The sequence below is a fragment of the Poecilia formosa genome, unplaced genomic scaffold (genome assembly GCF_000485575.1).
Source record: "Poecilia formosa unplaced genomic scaffold, Poecilia_formosa-5.1.2 Scaffold145, whole genome shotgun sequence".
Lineage (NCBI taxonomy): Eukaryota > Metazoa > Chordata > Actinopteri > Cyprinodontiformes > Poeciliidae > Poecilia > Poecilia formosa.
The window spans coordinates 1,475,548-1,494,438 of NW_006800084.1; the positions used below are offsets into that span (position 1 = coordinate 1,475,548).

Below are 18,891 nucleotides of genomic sequence, written 5' to 3' on the forward strand. Positions count from 1 at the left end.
TCTGTTTTGTGTATTTCCAGCATGGAAGATTTTTATCCCAGTAAGAATCATGGGCCTGACTCTGGAATTGGTAGTGACAATGGTGACAAGAGGCTCTCTACTACAGAGGTCAGAGTTCAAACACATTGATGGGCGATGGTCATGGTTATTATAAGATAAAAACAGGAGTCTCAAACAGCTTTAAGTTTCTTTCTATTTTTTAAGAACGAAAAATAAATTCACATACCAATTTTCCAATTTTCCTCCTTGTAGGAAATCTTGAAAAGCTTTTCGCATTGTCCTTTAACTTAATAATGCACAACTTCATTAAGCTATCACATAAAATCAATAAAATACGTAGAACTTAGTGGCTGGAACATGACAAAATGTGGGAAAAGTGCAATACACATTTTGCAAGGCACTTTAGGACTACAGTGTTTTACTCTGATGTCAAAGGTTTGTTGTTCTCACTTGGTTTGTTATTTTCATGGTTACAATAATTAACGGAAAAACCCCTAGGCTGCGGTAGCTGATATAACACAAGGTCTCGACAGAGATGAAGAGAAAAACATCGGTGTCTTTAAGTTGTCAATCTAGCTCTGAACTTGCAAAAACAAAACCACCAGGCACAGAAATATTGAAGCAAAAAAATGAAAGACGGTTATTAAAATGAACCACCACAGGGTAAAAAGGAAATAATAGAGACGTCAAATGTCAGTCGCACAACATGCACTGTTAAAATCAGAAGTTTACATACATTATATGAAAAGACATCTGCGTTTTTTTTACGCTGTCTGACATGAAATCAGATAAAATGTTTCCTGTTTTTGATAATTTAGGATTACCAAGGATTACAATAATGAGAAGGCAATTTTTTTATTACTTTCTTCAAGATCAAAAATTTAAATACACTCTAAAAAATCCCACAGAGGAACATTCTTTGGTCCCAAATGAGCCAAAAACTAAAACTAAAGACCTGGTGAAGACTCTGGCTGAAGATGGTAAGAATGTGTAATTATCCTCAGTGAAACGAGTCCCGTCCTTCTGCCAGGAAGGAGCCATTACTTCAAAATAAACATAAAAAAGGAACAGATTCATGTTTGAAAATGCACACAGGGACAAAGACCGTCATTTCTGGACAGACAGGAAGTAAAGGCTTGGGTGCAAATGTGTTTTCCAAATGGACAACGACCAAAAGCAAACAGCCAAACTAGTTACAAAGTGGCTCAAAGGTTACAAAGTCAGTGGTATGGAGCAGACATCACAAAGCCCTGATCTCAGTCCTAATGAAAAATTATGTGCAAAGTTGAAAAGTCATGTGCGACTCGAGCAAGGCGGCCTGCCAACATGGCCGACACCAGTTCTGTCAGGAGGAATGGGCCAAAATTCCTACCAACTATTGTGAGAAGCTATTTGGAGAAAATATTCCAAATCATACAGTTTAAGGGCAAAGATACCAAATACTAAGGAAGTTTGTTTGCATTTTGACTTTGAAGAAAGTAATAAAAATTGCCTTACAAATTCTCTCATTATTCTGAGATTTAGCAAATAGAAAAACAATATTGGTAATTCAGCTAAACCTGGAAAAGTTCATTGATTTCACATCCGTTAGTGTGGAAAAAAATGCATATGTGTCTTTGTATGTCGTGTCAGCAAACGCCAGGTTTCAACTGTGTACGACTACAACGCTGCGTGGAGAAACGGCAGATGGCAGCGGAAAATATTTACTGGAATAATAAAATGAATCAGAGCAGACAGGAGAGATTGTGGAGGGAATCAAACCACATGTAACCCACCTGTTGGTAATGTCTCAGTTTGTGCCTCGGAGCGCAGGAACTGCAACATGTCAAAGGCAGCGTAGCATAGACGTCTGTTAATGATTGATGGAGGTTAAGACAAATACGTTATATACAGAAAGTAAAAGGAATCTTTACGTTGTATCATTTCCACGCTAACGCATGTTCTGTATTGCATCGCCAGCAACAAAAAAGTCATTTCTAATGAGGCTGTTTTTGTTTCTGAATGTCGTCCGCAGCCCTCAGACGACGACACCGTCAGCCTCCACTCACAGGTCTCAGAGACGGCCCGCGCCGACGCTCTGTCCCTGCTCTCCAAAATGGACTCCTGCAAAGGTTACCCAAAATAAGTATCACACATTCCCTTTGACAGCAATAGCAGAGACACATGGGGGTTGTAGAATGAAGTGCCTAAAATGTGACAGTTGTGTGACGAACGCGGATGCTTCCTCCCTCTATCAGATCAGGATCTGTATGACTTTATAGAGCCCAACCCCGACGAGGATCCTGCTCTGTTAGAGAATGATGGGCAGCAAAGCAGCCATGTGTCTTGTATAAAGGTACCGCTGTCTGTTTGTGTTTTCTTCGAGATCTTAAAAAAAAAAGAAAGAAAGAAATCGAGAAGTTTTGCTGTCCGGATCCTCATGCAGTGTTGCTTTGGGTGTGTTTCAGGAGCTGGAGAAAGTTTTAAACATGTCCCAACAATGTAAAGATAAAGACAGCTGGAAGGAGGAGTCTGGGTGAGTTTGATCCCTCAACTCTCTTATTCAGCAAATGAGCACGCACCGCTTTTACGTGAAAACTGCTGGGGCTCGCTGGAAACAACAAATGCCTAAAACGTCAGTGACTCACTGCCTGTGGATGCAGGCTTACAGGACGGCACAACATCTGTTCTTTTTTTTAAATCTTTATTACTCATTGAAACTTCACATAAAGTGATGGCAAGAAGAAAAAAATACATGTACAAAGAAAAAATAGCTGTGGCCTGAATTGTTTTAGTCGTCCTGAGTCAGAACTCAATACAGTTACATATGCGAGCCTTTTGGGGTATGGCTACCAAACCTTTCCACATTTTCCCATACCTTTCCATGCAAATTAGTGCATACTTGGTCATACTTGAAATTCAGCATCTGTGTGTAAAGTTTGGCTGCTTAGACTTTAATCTAAACTTTAACACTACACCTACAGCTGCAGGAGTATTTACCAGGGTTTCAGCTTCTGCTCTCTCCAGCCTTGTTGTTCGTATCCATGTTCCTAATATTTCCCAACAAACCTCTAAATCCTTCACAAACCAGCTGCATTCATACTGCGATGAACTGCAGCAGCGTTGGATTTTATCCTTTATTTAGCCTAGGAAATGTAGATAAAATAAACTTTTCTCATTTTTAGTACTCTTCTCATAATATTTAAAACCACTAAACAACTTCCTCGTGGTCTGCTTCTCAGAATCCCAATAAAATTCTTGAAAGTTTGTGATCATTACATAACGACAGTGAAAAAGTTCACTGATTTAGCAAAGCACTACGAATTGTAGCACCATTACAAAGAAAAAAAAAAACCCCAGCATGTACAGATGTTGTGCAGCTGTTGTTTTGACATGCTGTAAACATTAGTGACTTATATAAAGAACTCTGAATCTGGAGTTTGATTCTGTTCTTTCCTGTTTTGATAAAAGTCAGATAGCTTTGTCCATGTAAACAATATGAACAGAGGGCTACAGGAGCTGAAACAGGCAAAGGACTGCAGGGAAGTTATTAAGCCCAACCTGATGAAAGGAAGCAGCAGATCAGAAAGGACTAAACATAAGTTTACTCACATGATATCTAAATGTCAAAACCTCTTAGAGCCTTACAAAGGAGACGAATTATGCTCTTCTGTTATTCCAAGATCTACAAGAAGTCGGGCAAAGGATGAAACTCTGAATGGACGCTGTATGTTGAATCTAAACAAGACACGGCGAAATGCTTGCAGAGCAAAACTGGGAGTGTTCCAGTAAAACACTGGAGTGTGATCCGGCCATTGCATCCAGGTCACTGGCCAAAACAGAAGCACATGCAGACTTCATTAGGAAATTCATTTACATAAACTGGTTTTTAAGCATCCAAAAGACACATTTTTTTTTTTTTTTTTTTACAAAAATCAAGTCATCGTCATGTGTTGTGTCTGCAAAGTATTCCATGGCAGAAAGCAGGAAAAATAAACAATGTGTTGGCTGAAGTTCAGAAAACGATATTAAAAACAGAAATAAATTGTTTGAACTTGAACTTAAGCTTTGAATCAGCGTGCTGGCCTGAGTTGGGATGCGTTGGGATGTTTGCGTTCGTGCACACGACAGAGGGACTTCAGGTCCAGTTACCTTTCTGGGAGGGCCTTTTAAATTAAAGTAAGAAAAAAGAAACGTGAAACCGCTTTCTGCACGTTGCAGCACGACCTCTGCTAAGGGTTCAGATCCAGGACAAACCCATTACATTTGGCAGAAAATGCTTCTAATGGTGCATCATCAGTGATCAACTGGTGAGCAGCCAGTTATTGTTAATTTTACAGAAATCATATTGTTTTCAAAACTACTTAGCAGATTGTCTTTATGTTTTCATGCTAAAAGTTTATCATGCAACATTTTCAATATTTATTGCGACTATAAAAGGTGTCAATCTTGCAGGTGAAAAATTACGTAAGACCCAACCATTTCGTGCAAATTCATTTATTCACGTGGGGAAAAAAACGCTCCTGTTGAGCAACACTGGCTTGTTATAGAGTCACTGGAGCCAGAAGTGTTGGCAGAACTGCTGCTGATACTTTGTTCAATTTCCATTGATATTTTCATTTCTGAGTGGTGGATCTCTTGTCCTCTGACTTTGGCTCTAATCAGTGAGACTGGAGCCAAAATACAGTTAAAATATGCACGCTTAAAAACATTTAATCAAGACTTTAAGTCGGACTAAATGTTTCCTGTTTTAGACCAGTCACTAGAATAAAAATAATATTAGAAAATTGAAAGGGAGAACTTTACAGCACTCCTCAGATTCAGAACTTTACATATGTAGAGGAGAGAATGCCTGGGTAGCGTCAGCACATGTTATAATCTCATTAAATCTAATTATATTTGATAACTCTCAAATCTATCACATGTTTGTCTTTCTGAAGGGAACAGTTTCTTTGTGTGGGAGCCTAAACTGTGCACTTCATGAAAGGAATGAGAGGAAACTACTGTGACGATATTAACTCTCAATTCAGTGATTATATTGGATCTAATCGCTAAAAGAATTAGCAATTAAACTATTAGTCACACCAAGAATGCTGGAGAAGGATTGTTTACGTTTTATTTAGCTAATACAGTTTTAACCTTATCAAAAAAATCTCTGTCTGAATTAGCTTTGGCAAAGGTTTTCAAAACAATTCGCCTGGGGAGGAGGGCCTCCGTGGTCTCGACACGGGCGTTGAAGGATTTGATCATTAGGCAGTTCCTCTTTTTGAGAACCTAGTTGGACGTAATCCAGAAACAGTCCTTCTGTGAATAAAAACACCCAGCTGCATTGAAGACAAGAGGGTCAAACTCGCTTGTTAACTCAGCTGGGCGTACTTCCCGGTTGGTGCGTCTCATCTGGACAGAGCCAAAATGTCCATCCCTGTTTCTCTCTTCACTATCTCACGTTCCTCTCCGCTGCACTCAGACTCAACTTCCAGAAGTCAGAGAGAGTTTGTGACACATCTGCCTTTGATAACCGTGAGGAACAACTGAGCGCATTTTGTTTCAGAGATCGTGTGTTTACGGTTTGAGAGGACAGGTGCTTCTCAACACACAAGATAAGAAAACCAATCTGGAGACAGAGTAGTCCTTCATGAAGAGCTTAACTCTTGTATTCACATGCTAATTCTAGTGAAAAGGTGTTAAAGAATTTGTTATGACAACTTTATAATCTTTGCAATCTCAAGAGTCTATCAAACCTCGGAGGCATTCGCAGAACAGTTGGATTCAAACTGAGATAAACCAAACACAGACGGTCCCTGTAAGCTCTTTGAAAAGGGTTTTAGTTCAGTGTTTTCTGCCTCTGTCAGTGTTGGGAGGAGTTTATATCTCAAGGCAACGGCCAGAAATTCAAAGCTCAGGCAAAGATGGGTCTTTCAAATTGACAATAACTCCAAAAATACAGCCATGTTAGCTGCAAAGTGGTTTATGGAGTGACCATCACAAATCTCAAGATCTCATCTAGAAAACTAGTGTCACAACAAATGTCTTCTCTGAGCAGTCGACCGATGCGAAAGGGAAGTTTCTGCCTCCAGTTTGGCTGGGAAAATGGTTCTCCACTTGACCTTGTTGGATCAGGGAGAGTTCCTCTGTGTCACTCAAAGTTTGATTTGCAGATTGAATTAACTCCGGTAGTTTTCTGGTGTTACTTTTGGACGTTTTGTTCAGATCATCTGATTTCAAAGTTGTGGACAGAAGCGATATTTTGGATTTTTCAGCATTCAAAAGCAAATTTAGATGCTCAAGATGAATCCACACTGCGTCAAAAGCGACATGTAGAAACTGAAATGCTTGTGCAATCGAGCTGACAACATGAAAGTGGAGGGAGGGATTTTTATTGCATTTTCATTTGTTTAGATATGGCTTAAAGCAAGACAACCTTGCTTTCTTTATACTTTGGCCCTTTGTCTGCTGCACTAGGGTTGGAGTAATGGGAATAAACAGAACCAGGCAAATGTAACTACGCATTGTTTTTTAAAACATGTTTATTCTTGCTCTCTCTTGATGTTTATATATCCTGCAGTAGTTTCAGACGCATGAACGTTTACTCAAATAAACTTGAATAAAACCCAGATTATAAGGATTAACGCTTACAATCCCAGTTCTCTAGTGGCCTTGAAGGTGTCTTCTCATTTGAGCGTCTGGTTCAGATATAGATTGCGCCCTCCAACTTCTGCAGCTGCCAGTTTAATGTGGCGGTTTGGCTTCCTTTATGTACACACAACCCCACGTATTGCTGATATTAACAAATGCAGCCTGCAGCGAGGCAGTCATGTGAAGTCCTCCTGTCTTACGAAACCCCACATTAGATGGATAAACGCAGAATGAGCTCACTTAATAATTCAGGCCCAGAATTGCGTGTTTTTAAAGTTTGCAATAAAGATTTTAATGTAAACTCGAAGCTCATCTCCTCACAGTTCTGATAAGGACCAGCTTGCTGAGGAAGAGGATGATGAGCTGAAAGAAGTGCTGGATCTGAGGAAGATCGCTGTGCAGCTTCTGCAGCAGGAACAGCAGAACAGGTGGGTGGGAGTCGCCGTGACGACACACATGGCAGATCTTCATCGTTTTTTTGTAAACCTACATTTCTACTCTCTTCCTTGCTCCTCGCTCTACTTTATGTTGCAAGCAGGTGCGTATAGATGAGGTTGAGGTTGTAGCACAAAGGTGATAAAGAATATTCTTCTCTCTTGAACCTTTTAAAGGGGCAGTATTGTGAGTTTTCCAGGCTCATAGTGCCATTATATGGCATAATCAAGTAACTATGTTTCCTTCATTTGTTATCAAAATGTTATATAAGTTTTACTTCCTGATTTAACGCCCTCAAATTAGGCCTCTGTCTCTTTAAAAACTCCTGCGCTTTCAGAAACTCAGATTTTTAGCCAAAGTTAGAGTTAACAGGAGGATGGATGGAGCTAAACGTTAGAAGCGTCAAAATAATTCAGGGAAAATCTCTAAACACGCTCACAGAAATACAGGTGAAAAGTATAATAATGTGACTTGAACATTTGTGTGTACAGACTATCCATTCTGACTGAACTTCTGTTATTTAACAAAAACAAAATAAATCTCAGAGTTCAGATGTTTGCAGAGGTACCGCCTAAGAATATTCAAAACAATGTTTCACATCTGTTTCATGCAAAGAAATGTATTTATTTCTATTGCTCTATCACAATAAATAACTTAAGAAATCCATTAAAGTGTGCTTGTATCAAGCCAAAGTGTTTTGGTGTCATTCTGTCTCTGATCACTATGGCCGATTTTTCCCCTCGTTTCCCCAAACATTGCTGCATCATTTCTATCTCTTTCGTTTGTCTCCTCTCTTCCTACTTCTGATGTTCCTCTACTTCTCTCTTCCTTCTGCTTCGGCTTGTTTGATGTCTTAGACGACGGTCCTTAATTTGCAGAGCAGAGAGTTTGATCCACCGGCGGAGGGTGACTGGCAGGGCGCACAGGTATGCAGGTTATTCCCTCTTAATCGTTCACAGCCGGTTTGCATGTCACTCTTGCCAAGGAGTGTCTCCTCGCGGCGGTTGTATCTGAATTGTTGTGATGTGAATCAGTGCCATTGTTAAAAGAAACATTACACAAAGGGGGCATTATCACTTTCACTCTTTAGGTGCTGTCCCATGTTGCTCAAGTTTCCAGCGAATATCCGGCAGTGTGTATTTTAAGCCATTTGGAAAAGCATTGTGTCATTGCCAATGAATTACCGGAGTTGCATCGTTTCATAAGAGCACGCCTGTTTCACCAGTTTACTTGCGAAGTAAACTAGCATAAGTTTAAGTATGTCTGCGCTTGTTTTTCTCTGCAGGTTTCTGAGTCACTCAGGGAGCTCCAGCAGCAAACCGAGGCCCCCACCTCAGGCTGCTCGAAGGTACGAGTCACAGTCGGCCAGAAAAGCCACAAATCCACCGCGTGAAGTTTACACATCTTAAAGGGAAGCAGCTGATTTTATCCAACCAAAAACAGATAAAAATGAATAAAATATTACAAGAAAAGACAAAATAAATGCAGGATCCAAGCTGAAATTGTCTCAGATTCGATTCAAGGCTGATCGCACAACTAATCAGCACAATGTTGATGTTTTAATTTCTTATCAAAGCCTCGATCAGGTTAATCTGTTACGCCTCCTGTGACGCTAAAGGCACACAATGTTTTCTATTCTGTTGGATGAGTGAAAAGGTTTTTGTTTAATGTTATTCGTACTGTTTTTTTCAGCGCCTCTCTGGATGAAGGAAGTAGCGGCGCTTCAGTGCTGAGTGGGCAGGTACAGAGAGATCTTACGCACAATTATACCAAAATTCACGCACTTCTGTCTGTTTTGGTCCGACAGCGGGAGAGATTTAAATGTTAACTTTGTGTGTTTCAGCCTTCCTCCTCCTGCTCCTTTGATGGGAGCTTGAAATCAGAACAGTCAGACTGCGATCCAAAGTGGCCCGAAGTTCCTCCCGTCCTCAACCAGAACGAAGACCGCAGGCGGAACAAGTACCTGAGGAAGGACTACCTGAAGGTGTGGCCATGCAACAGCATCCAGTTACCTACACCTGTCTTTACAAGGCTGGCTGAATCTTCCTAGTATTTTGTCATGGTCGTGTGATTTCAGTCACTGTGCTTAATTAATTAACGTGCATCTTCTCAACAGCACGCTGTCATGTAGTAGTTACAGCATCTCTTCCCATCTAGTAACAAAAGCATGCAAAGATGTCAAATACTAGCGGAATATCACATGGACAATTTTAGGAAAAGCCAACCTTTAGCTTGAATATTTAGTATTTATTTAAAAACTGCAATCTCTGGAGAGTGATGTTTATGTTTTCTGCCAATCGGAGTTGGAAAAAGGATTTGTATTTACAGTTTTTATTCCCTCTCATTGTATAAAAGTCACATCTTTGTGACCCTCCTCCTGTTTTTCCTATCCTCCATTATTCCTTTACACTTTTCCTTCCTTCCTTCATTCCTTCCTTTATTTATTTTCTTAATTGCTTTTTTCATCGTGACTTTATTTCCTCTCTTGTGTCCTTTGTTCTCTCTCTTCATTCCTTCTTTCATTTTTTTCTTTAACGCTTCCATTCCCATTTCTTTCTACTTTTTTCTTGATTTCTTCCTCTCTAATGTTTTATTTTATTTCCCTGTGTTCTTGTTTTATTATTTCCTAGAAATATAAAAATGGCCCTTCTAAGTGTTTCTGCAGCACAGTGATCCAAAGCACATGTCCAAATCAGCAAGAAATATTTCACCAGAATCAAAGTCAACCTTATCAGTGTATTTCCAAGAGTGGAAAGGAGATCAAAAGAAAATATTGGATCTAAAAACATTGTGCAAAGACAAATAGTTGTGGGATTTTTTTTTTTTTACTTTACCAGATAAATGTCCTCATATTAAAGGTCGTAATTTTCTATTGTGGGAAATGATGTCACTGCAATAAAACATATTACATGTCTCCTCCTGTGCATATCAAATAGAGTTGTGGTAAAAAAAGAAAATAAAAAACTAATCATAAAAATGTTTTGTTTTTCCTGACAGTACAAGTGTCAGAGCGCTCGTAAAAATTCCAGCGGTAATGAAGACTGTGAGGTGGGTTTGGTTGTCTGGTGTGCGCACATCCCCCCTAAAGCTTATCTATTCTGAGTCCAACTAACGTCTGTGTCCTTAGGAGGGTTTGCGCAACGCTGATTTCAGCACCACGTTGACAGTGTTTGGACTCAAACCAAGATCAGGTAATATAAAAGCGCTAAGCTCCTGCTGTGTTTAGCTTTTGCCTCAATTTTCCTTCTTTTTCTGTTTTTACTGCACTTGCACCTTGCAATTATATTGAATTATATAATTATAATTCAATTATAAACCCAACAGGGAGGGGGGAGTTTGCGTACTAGATGATGAATCTCTTGTCATGCAAATATAACAATAGCAGCTCATAGGTTCCAGATTGTAGGAACCACAAACATCTGCGTATTTTATTAAAATCTCATGTGACAGACCAACACAAGGTAGTACCTAATTGTGAAGTTGAAGGGCTTTTGAAAATACAAATCTTCAAAGTGTGGTGTGCACTTCTATTCAGGTATATTCCCATAAATAAAATGATGTGCAACCTTCAAAAGCCGTCATTGCCTGCTGCTTTCGGTTTTGCAGGTTTTGTGACTGCTTGCCAAATTAATGACGCCTGTGTTTCCTCTTCAGCTTTGTCTGAAGACTTGTTGTATCTTTATATTATCTGCAAATATTCTAACTATGACAACAGCAAACCAAGCGAGAACAACCGTCCTTTGTAACCGAAGAAAAAACATTTTAGTCCCAAAGTGTCTGTCAAAACAATGCATTCCCCTTTCTCACATTTTGTCATCTTCTAGCCACAAAGTTCAAAGTATTTTACTGGAATTTTATTTGATATACCAACAAAGTATTGCATAATTATGAAGTGAATGGAAACATTTTTTTCAAAAGTGTCTACAAAAAGAAAATCTGAAAATGTGTATTTGTATTTACCTCCATTCTGTGTATAAGAATTGTTCTAAGTCCAAAGCTTCTCTTGAAAATTGGTGTCCAGTCTGACTGAGCTTGAGCTATTTTGCAAAGAGCAGCGTGCAAAATCTTGTCTCTGAATATGTAAATCTAAAAACAAAAAAGTGCACAAAGTAGATTTACGTGGTTGAACTGAATTTTATTTAATGTCTGACACAGATGCAGACACTTTCCACATGTTGAAATTTTTGAAAACTGTAACTGTCAGTTACAATTTATTTTGGTATAAAACAATAAATAAATAAATCCAATGAAATAGTTTGTGGCTCTGACATGACATTTGAATTTATGGGGTATGAATTTTGTAATAAATCATACCCCGCAAAGATTAATGGGAAATGTAAAAGCAAACAGTTTTAGTTATCATCTGTAGAGATCAACGTTTGAACAATAAGTGCAGAGTGAAAGTGTCGAAGCACAGACTCTGGTTTATTTCATTGGTACCTGAAGCAAAAATGAGGCGGCATTTCTCTGGAAGTGGGAAGGGTTTTCTGTGGAATTTTTTTATTTTATTTTGCTCCTTCTCTCAATATCAGATTACAAATACATCATATCTTTACTGCTTTTGTGAGTCATACAGTAGTTCAAGTGCATTAGCAAGTATTTGTTCCTCTTATTTGTACAAGCAGACATGTTACCACAGAAAAGCTTCAAAAACTCTTAAATCACAACACAAACCTCTGCAAACAACCACAGCTGACATCCAAACTTGAAGTGGTGACAAGTTAATTCGGTTACAACATTTAGTTTGTTTATGCTATGAAACTGTTTAATGTGTTTACAAATGGGGTCCAACCGACTCCACACACGCAAAACTTGTATAATTTGCCACAGTCCTCTACGCAAAAGGGTTAAAGTCACAGTATTTAGGTGAATGTTTTGAAAAGCGGCACTTCCTGTCTGTCCCAAAACAGACAGGAAGTATTTATTTTGGAGCTCATGAGCTCTTTAAACTGTCATCAGAGAATCGCACTCCAACCGATTAATGTGTGATCCGGTTCTACTTCAGTTGTGAGCTTCTCCATTACGGTCTGTTCCTCTGTACTGTGCCTGTGCCTTTGGGATCACGTAGCATTTCCGTACGACTCTCCGATGATGTTTGCAGCAACACTCACCAAGTAAGAACCTAGAGGTTCAAATGAACCCAGATATTTCATTTTGTCTTATTACTGGCCCAAACATAATGAAAAAAAAAATTTTCAGATCAGCTGATTATTTTGCTACACATATATTATATCTATCTATCTATATATATCTACATGAAACCTTTTGTATTTAGGTAACGCAGTCAGAAGATGTAAACCAATATGCACGAGTGAACTTTATTTAAAAAGAAAATCCAAGCAAAGAGAAAATGCAGATGTAGATCCGGTGTTACACACTGCAACTCTGACAGAATGCTGACCAGAGCTGAACCGTTTCTCTTTTGCCATTTTTCAGGGAGACATGCTGCTTGCAGAGCTTCTAACTCTAGTTTGAGGAGTAAATGTGTTAACCTGTTTCTTTTAGGGAGCTCAATACACATTGTTTATTAATAAACTCATTTATTTTTGCTGCATCCTGTCTGCAGTTTTATTTATCCCAAAACATATTTCTTCACCTCCTAGACACCATCTGGGACGCAACAAGTGGGGGCTCGTCCGGGATCCTTGAATGAGAAAATTATTAGCTTTAGCTATGGTTTGTGAAGGGCTAAATAGTCCAGTTTTCGCAACTTTGTTTCCAAAAGATTTGAGCATTATAGTGTAACACTGAGCTGGAAACCACAGCTGCTGAACATTTTGTTGTCTGAAGATTATGTTTCTTTGCCTGATGTCGGGGAAACATCCAGAGTTGCTGTAGAGGGTGGAGGTCAGTCGGTGGCGGGCTGAGAGTCAAACTCCTGAGAGAGCAGGATAAACCGATTACTTTGCCACTTTACCATCTGTTCTCTGTGGCGTCATCAGTTATTCCTCGGATAAATGCACAGTTAGTTAACCTTGTTTTGTTTTGTAGTTGGACCTTGTTTTAGTGATCCGTGAGGCAGAAGTTGCTAGATATTTTAGCATTTCCGAACAAATAGTAACTGCATTGAACTGGCCACAGGATTTCTGGGTTGCACTTTTACAATGTAAGCTAACAGGAAAGGCTCAAGAATGTTGTGCCTCACTATCTGTTAGGAATATTGTGCAGCAAACTGAAAGCTGCTATTTTGGGTTGATACCAGAGACTTGCAGGCAGCGTTTTTGCCACTTAAGTAGGGACCAAGACCAAACCACGTTGAAAGAAGCTTGTATTTTGATGCTGGCTGTCATCATGTCAAGTTAAAGATGCTGATCCCTGCCTGGAGTTGATGTTATTGGAGTATTTAATAATTTCATGTCTGGATGAATTGGAAAAAAGGAGCCACTTCCAAAGAAGCAGCGATTCTTGCAGATGATTCTGCCCTGACTCATGAAATTACCCTGAGTAGACATGATTTCACTGCTCATCCAAATAAAGTTAGCAGTGAGATGGCTTCTTATTCTTCTCCTTCTTCTTCGTGTTTTAAGAAAGTTTGAGGAAACATATTTCTTGAGTGTGAAACCAGATCATTTCCCAGGTTCTAATGGGAACAGAACAGTGAGTAAACTGGATGATGTTTTCAAATAGCTTGTTTTTGAAGGGCTGATTTCTCTCACAGGACCCGCACTTGACTCATGTACTGTGGGACTATGGGAGTTTCCAGGCCAACAGAAGTGGCTCTTTTGCTCACTTACATGTTAAATGATGAAATATTGCCCTGATTTTTGTTTCATTGTTTTTAATTGGTCTGTAGGCAGAAATGTATTCACATATATGTATATTTATTATAATTGATGCCGATAACATGTTTGCATACACCTCAGAAAGTACGTAGTTCCGCTCCTGGGTTTAGCCACAGCCGGAGAGGAGTCAACATCTTGGCCCACAGCCTTTCGGGTCTCATGGAGGAATCCCACACGCAAAGCAGCGTCTTCTTTTGACCGGCTGTGATCTCTGTTTTCCTCTGCTGTTTGACTCATTTCTATCTAAACTTTTTGCTTGAATAAAAATAAATTTGCTCAGTGAATAATTTTAGCTGTATTTATTGATTGGGATCATCTTGAATTTCCCTCATTTTCTGTTGGATTTGAAGGACTTGAGTCATTGAAACCTTCTGCAGATGTTGCTTTGTGTTTCCCATGCAAAAATAACAAACATTAAAATCCATCAAAGTCTGAATCAGCTTGTCTGCCCTCAAGGAAAACCAGAAATATATTTCATCTGGGAAATGCCTGATGTGTGCATTTAACTCTAACTATTGGGCAAATCCTACCAGTTTTTAAATTTTATGAATGTTCCAGTCCATGTCACAACAATTTATGTCCAAACACAACTGTAAAATTGTTTGTGTGCTGTTTTGACGCATTGTTCCTTCAAACATGTCTGGCCTGCAACGGTACAGATGATGTTTTTTAAAACTCTGCTCTCAGTTTGCGCATGCTTTGCCGTCATGCTTTCAGGCTTGTTGCTGTTAATGGCCAAAATGTTCTGTGTTATCTTTAATTTGGAGCACAGATCTGCTATTTTATACCAGCAGAGAGAAGATCTGATTTATTGCAAGCCAAACCGAAATGCTTTTCTCTAAGAGCTTGTGTCAGCATGGAATGGCGGACTTGATGCAATGCCATTTGAGCGTTTTGTTGAGTTTTATCTGTCTACAGATAATGGTTTCCATGCTGTCCCAGGTTCTTCTGATTTAAGGTTGCATGGGAAGGAAACACACAACTGTTTCTGAACTGCTTCTAAAAGAAATATTTAGTATCTGAAGTTGTCAGTCACACTTGTGCATTAGAGAAATTTTAACCAAAAGTCCAAAATTCCTTTTTTTCTTATGTGTTGCATAATTATTCCACTGCTATCCATAAATTATTAAAAGCCTCAAATTAACATGATGATATTCACACTTTGGATGAGTTTATGTAAATGTAAAACCTGAACAAAAAGTCAAAAACAGACAGATTCATATGTAAACAGATAAAAATTCACCATTTTAGTCAATAACTGTATGGATGTTTGAAGCATACGATGTCCAGATGTAGCTTTGATTAGAGCTGATAAAATACAATTTTAAGCAAGGTTATCAACGAAAGGAATTTTCTCTTACACTTGTTACATCTGCTTTGTATATAATGTAAAATGTTTTAAGAAATATACTCATCCATAGAGGTAAAACGTGTGTGAAAACCTGTTTACTGTTATCACACTGAGAGGAAGCAGATTCCAGATGATCTGCATCTGATCTGCTTGTTGCCCAATCACTGCAGTTTTCTAAGAACTTTTACAAAAACATTTCATCCTTGGACCTTGACAGCTTTCGCTGTGTATCATCTTGAACTTGGAGCAGCGCTCTTTATTTTTCATTTCAGCCTTCACTCGTGGAACCCGTCAGGACATCAGCTCGACAGATCCCAGCTTCACCATGAGGAGGAAGATGGAGCATTTGAGAGAAGAAATGGAGCAGATTGGCCTTTTACGGCAGGTCAGACACTTCCCAGCCTGTTTATGTTTTTCTAGTTTCCACCAGTCGATGAGTCATACGGGGAGTACAGTCTGCCAGATCCTGTTTGTGTTGCAACGCCTAGAGTTTCCAAAGAGTAAACCGAGTTTACGCTGGTTTTTCTTAATTGAACTGGAGGAAATGTACACTCAAACAGGATCTAATAGATTTTCTATAACTCTGTGGAACAAATACTTTAGAAATTGAATGTGAGTATGATCAGCGGTGCACTAGTTTAGCGAGGTGACTAAGAGGAATGNGAACAGAACAGTGAGTAAACTGGATGATGGTTTCAAAGAGCTTGTTTTTGAAGGGCTGATTTCTCTCACAGGACCCGCACTTGACTCATGTACTGCGGGACTATGGGAGTTTCCAGTCCCTAATCATGTGTAGAGTGTTGCACTTCAGTGGCAACATGCTAGTGAGTTTCACATGCAACTGTGAGATGGGCAGGTAGGAATAAGCCATGTGCCTGCTCCCCTCCATCGCCTTCATGTGCAGACACGGTTAGTTTATGGAGTATTTCCCATGTCTTTCCCTTTTGATGGTGTCCATTTAGGGCGATGATGTGACGAGAGATACGATTTATAGAAATGGACAAGTTAGAACAAACTGTTCCTGATTGGATTCCTGTCTGTGTGGTGACAGCATCTCAAGCATTTGAAAAATCCTCCAGTGTTGACCTGTCTGAGTCTCTGCTTACTCCTGGTGTAGGTGGAGATAAAATATCTGTTAGCTCTGAGCGAGACGTGTGGAAAAAGCAAAGGAGAGAAGGGTGAGCACATCTCCTGTGACCCCTGGTTTCAGTTCTGCCAAGCTGGTTTTTGGACACATAGTGCATGAACCCCTTAAAGTGCTGAATAAGATCCAATCATGTTGGTGCTTCTGACTTGGCTTCCAGGTTGCAAAGAGCTACTTTACTAGGATGGCAGGATTTTCTACTATACAATATGTTATTATTAACTTTACTGGTCTCTCTATCTTTTAGCAAAGTGTGAGATACAGACCATGTCAGCTCTATAACTAAAACTTATTTCACAGAAGGCATTTGTTTGTTGATTTTACTCTACTAAATGTGTTAACCTGCTTCTTTCAAGAAGCTCAAGACACATTATTTGTTAATAAGCGTTTTTATTTGTGCTACATCCTGTCTGCCTTTTTAGTCATCCCGGAGCAACATTCATTATTACATTTCCTCATCCCTTAAACACCAACTGGGGGCAGAACAGCTGGTTTCAGACTTGCCTGGATTTCTACCAGCCTTCATCTGAATGTCTCATACCTCTTCCTTACATGGATTAATCAGACTGAGTAGTCATCAGCCAGCCGCTCTCCCTCTTTTACAACTGGCTCTTGGATCTGAACCAGGCTATGATTTAGTGACTCGTAGGGAGTCCCAGGGATGTTGCTTAAATCCTTCTGGGCTAAGATAACCGATTGATACCTCAAATTTGCAATCCATGCATTCAGACTGTTTTACTTCTACTGAAGAACTTAAAGGTGCGTTCACACCAAACGCGTTTTGAGCGTCAATCGCGTTTGGTTTACATTCAGTCTATGTGGAGCGCCCGATGTGTCGGACGCTCTTGATGCGCCAAATGCTCGAAACGGTTCAAATCGCGCTGCGCTAGACGCTCGAAACGCGATTGGTGTGAACGCATCATAATATTACAGTGACCCACACACTTTTCTAAGCTTTTGATTCAGTAGCACAGAAAAATAATAATGAAAGATCTAACTAACCTATCTTTCCGAATGCTGCAACAGAAGGGTTCTTAATGGAGGCTTTTGGAGAACGTATCAGGTTTTTCATACCCCAGCAGGGGCAGATGCTCTGAAAGGGAAGGGTTTAAAGAACTTCTTGACTGAAGATAAAAATAGGCCACACTTTTCTCAACCTCTGGCTTGATGGAGGACTTCAGCTTTCTTGGATGGAAGGAATGCAGCATAAACTCTTTCTTTACCTTTACTTAATTAGATTACTTAAACTTTCTTGATGTCTGGCCTGGGGGTTTAGCCAGTGGCGCAAAAAGTGGGTATGCAGTGTATGCAACGTATTGGGGCGCTGCACTGAAGGGGGCGCAAAAACGATGTGGGGATTTTTTTTCTAGCCAGCATTTTATGTACTTCTCAGCTGTTTGTGTATGAATTGATCAATAACAGAGGAACAGCACTGATTAGGCGCCCCTCCCCTCCTGCCAACCGCTCTCCCCTCCCTTACAGGTAGCGAGGGCTCACATCCCTTCAAGAACGCCCTGAGACGCGATTTTTTTTCTTTTAAATTTGTAAATAAATTTCTTATAAATTCTGCAGCGAGGTCCTTCTCAAACAACTAGGTAATGGTGGGTAACTATGGCAACAAGTGACAGTTTAAAAGCCCGTCTACTCTTTCTGCAGTTAACGAACAAACTGAGCTCTGTTCGTTGCTGAAAAACCAGCCCTCTGAGGAACAAGTGAATGGATATCAAGATCAGGAGACCAAGCTATCAGAAACCCTGAACAATGACAACATTTCTGGAGAAAGTGATGAAGAGAAAGAAGTTTCTGTACCAGAAACAGTTGGGGATGAGACAGCCGGCATTGAAAATTATGTAGATTTGATAGAAAAAATTATCTCCAGCCCACAGCAAATCTCTGAAGATGAAATTAGAAAGGCAGCATTGGGTGCTGCCTTTCAATTAGAAAGCTTCAATAAGGAACAGTTTTTTGGATTAAACGGTGAAGGAGTTATAGATGACGATCAGAAAGCCATCATGAAAACTGACATTGATAGAAGTGAAACGGCGATTGATGAAGTAAAGCAGGTGACGGAAGATGAAATGGTCCCTGACATACAGCAAGATGGGGACCAGCAAGATGGCAAAATGACTAAATCTGAATCTGAACAGAGAAAATCGGCAATGGCAGATGAACTGGAAACTGCTGTAAAACCAAGAGAGACCGATCAAAACATGGTTCATGAAGTTCCCACAGAAGGGGAGAGTGGCCCAAAGAAGGAACAAATACCATCCCCTCCACAGACAGAGATTACAGCGAAAGAAGATATAATCCAAACATCTCAGGAACCAGAAACTCAAGCAGCTGCAGAGTCATCTGAGGAGAATGTCTGCAACCAAGAAGAGAGACCCAGGAAAAAGATCTCACTGTGGAGGCAGTTCAAAAAAGCTTTAACTCCCAAACATCGGCGCCAGTTCAAAGACAGACGTCAAGTCCCTCCAGCATAGAACCAACATATGTCTCCAGGATATTAGATTTGAAAGGGAGTGGGGCCACCTCTGGGTTGGATGATTGTACATACATACATA

At 39.8% G+C, this 18,891-nt stretch overlaps 1 protein-coding gene across 2 annotated transcripts in view; it reads left to right on the forward strand.

The window, feature by feature from the left end:
- The window catches only part of lrch2 (leucine-rich repeats and calponin homology (CH) domain containing 2), a 44,288-nt gene that overhangs the window by 13,937 nt on the left and 11,460 nt on the right, over nucleotides 1-18,891 (forward strand). Inside the window, exons 7-18 of one of the 2 annotated variants that reach the window (XM_016677002.1) lie at nucleotides 21-108; nucleotides 2,015-2,111; nucleotides 2,238-2,335; nucleotides 2,448-2,515; nucleotides 6,939-7,043; nucleotides 7,908-7,976; nucleotides 8,336-8,398; nucleotides 8,743-8,791; nucleotides 8,894-9,034; nucleotides 10,048-10,098; nucleotides 10,178-10,241; nucleotides 15,456-15,832. In XM_016677002.1, coding sequence (XP_016532488.1) covers nucleotides 21-108; nucleotides 2,015-2,111; nucleotides 2,238-2,335; nucleotides 2,448-2,515; nucleotides 6,939-7,043; nucleotides 7,908-7,976; nucleotides 8,336-8,398; nucleotides 8,743-8,791; nucleotides 8,894-9,034; nucleotides 10,048-10,098; nucleotides 10,178-10,241; nucleotides 15,456-15,793 — 1,231 coding nt within the window. In that variant the 3' untranslated portion in view covers nucleotides 15,794-15,832. Of the gene's footprint in view, nucleotides 1-20; nucleotides 109-2,014; nucleotides 2,112-2,237; nucleotides 2,336-2,447; nucleotides 2,516-6,938; nucleotides 7,044-7,907; nucleotides 7,977-8,335; nucleotides 8,399-8,742; nucleotides 8,792-8,893; nucleotides 9,035-10,047; nucleotides 10,099-10,177; nucleotides 10,242-15,455; nucleotides 15,833-18,891 lie in introns of those variants that run through there. The other variant, XM_007563247.2, reaches the window with a different exon arrangement.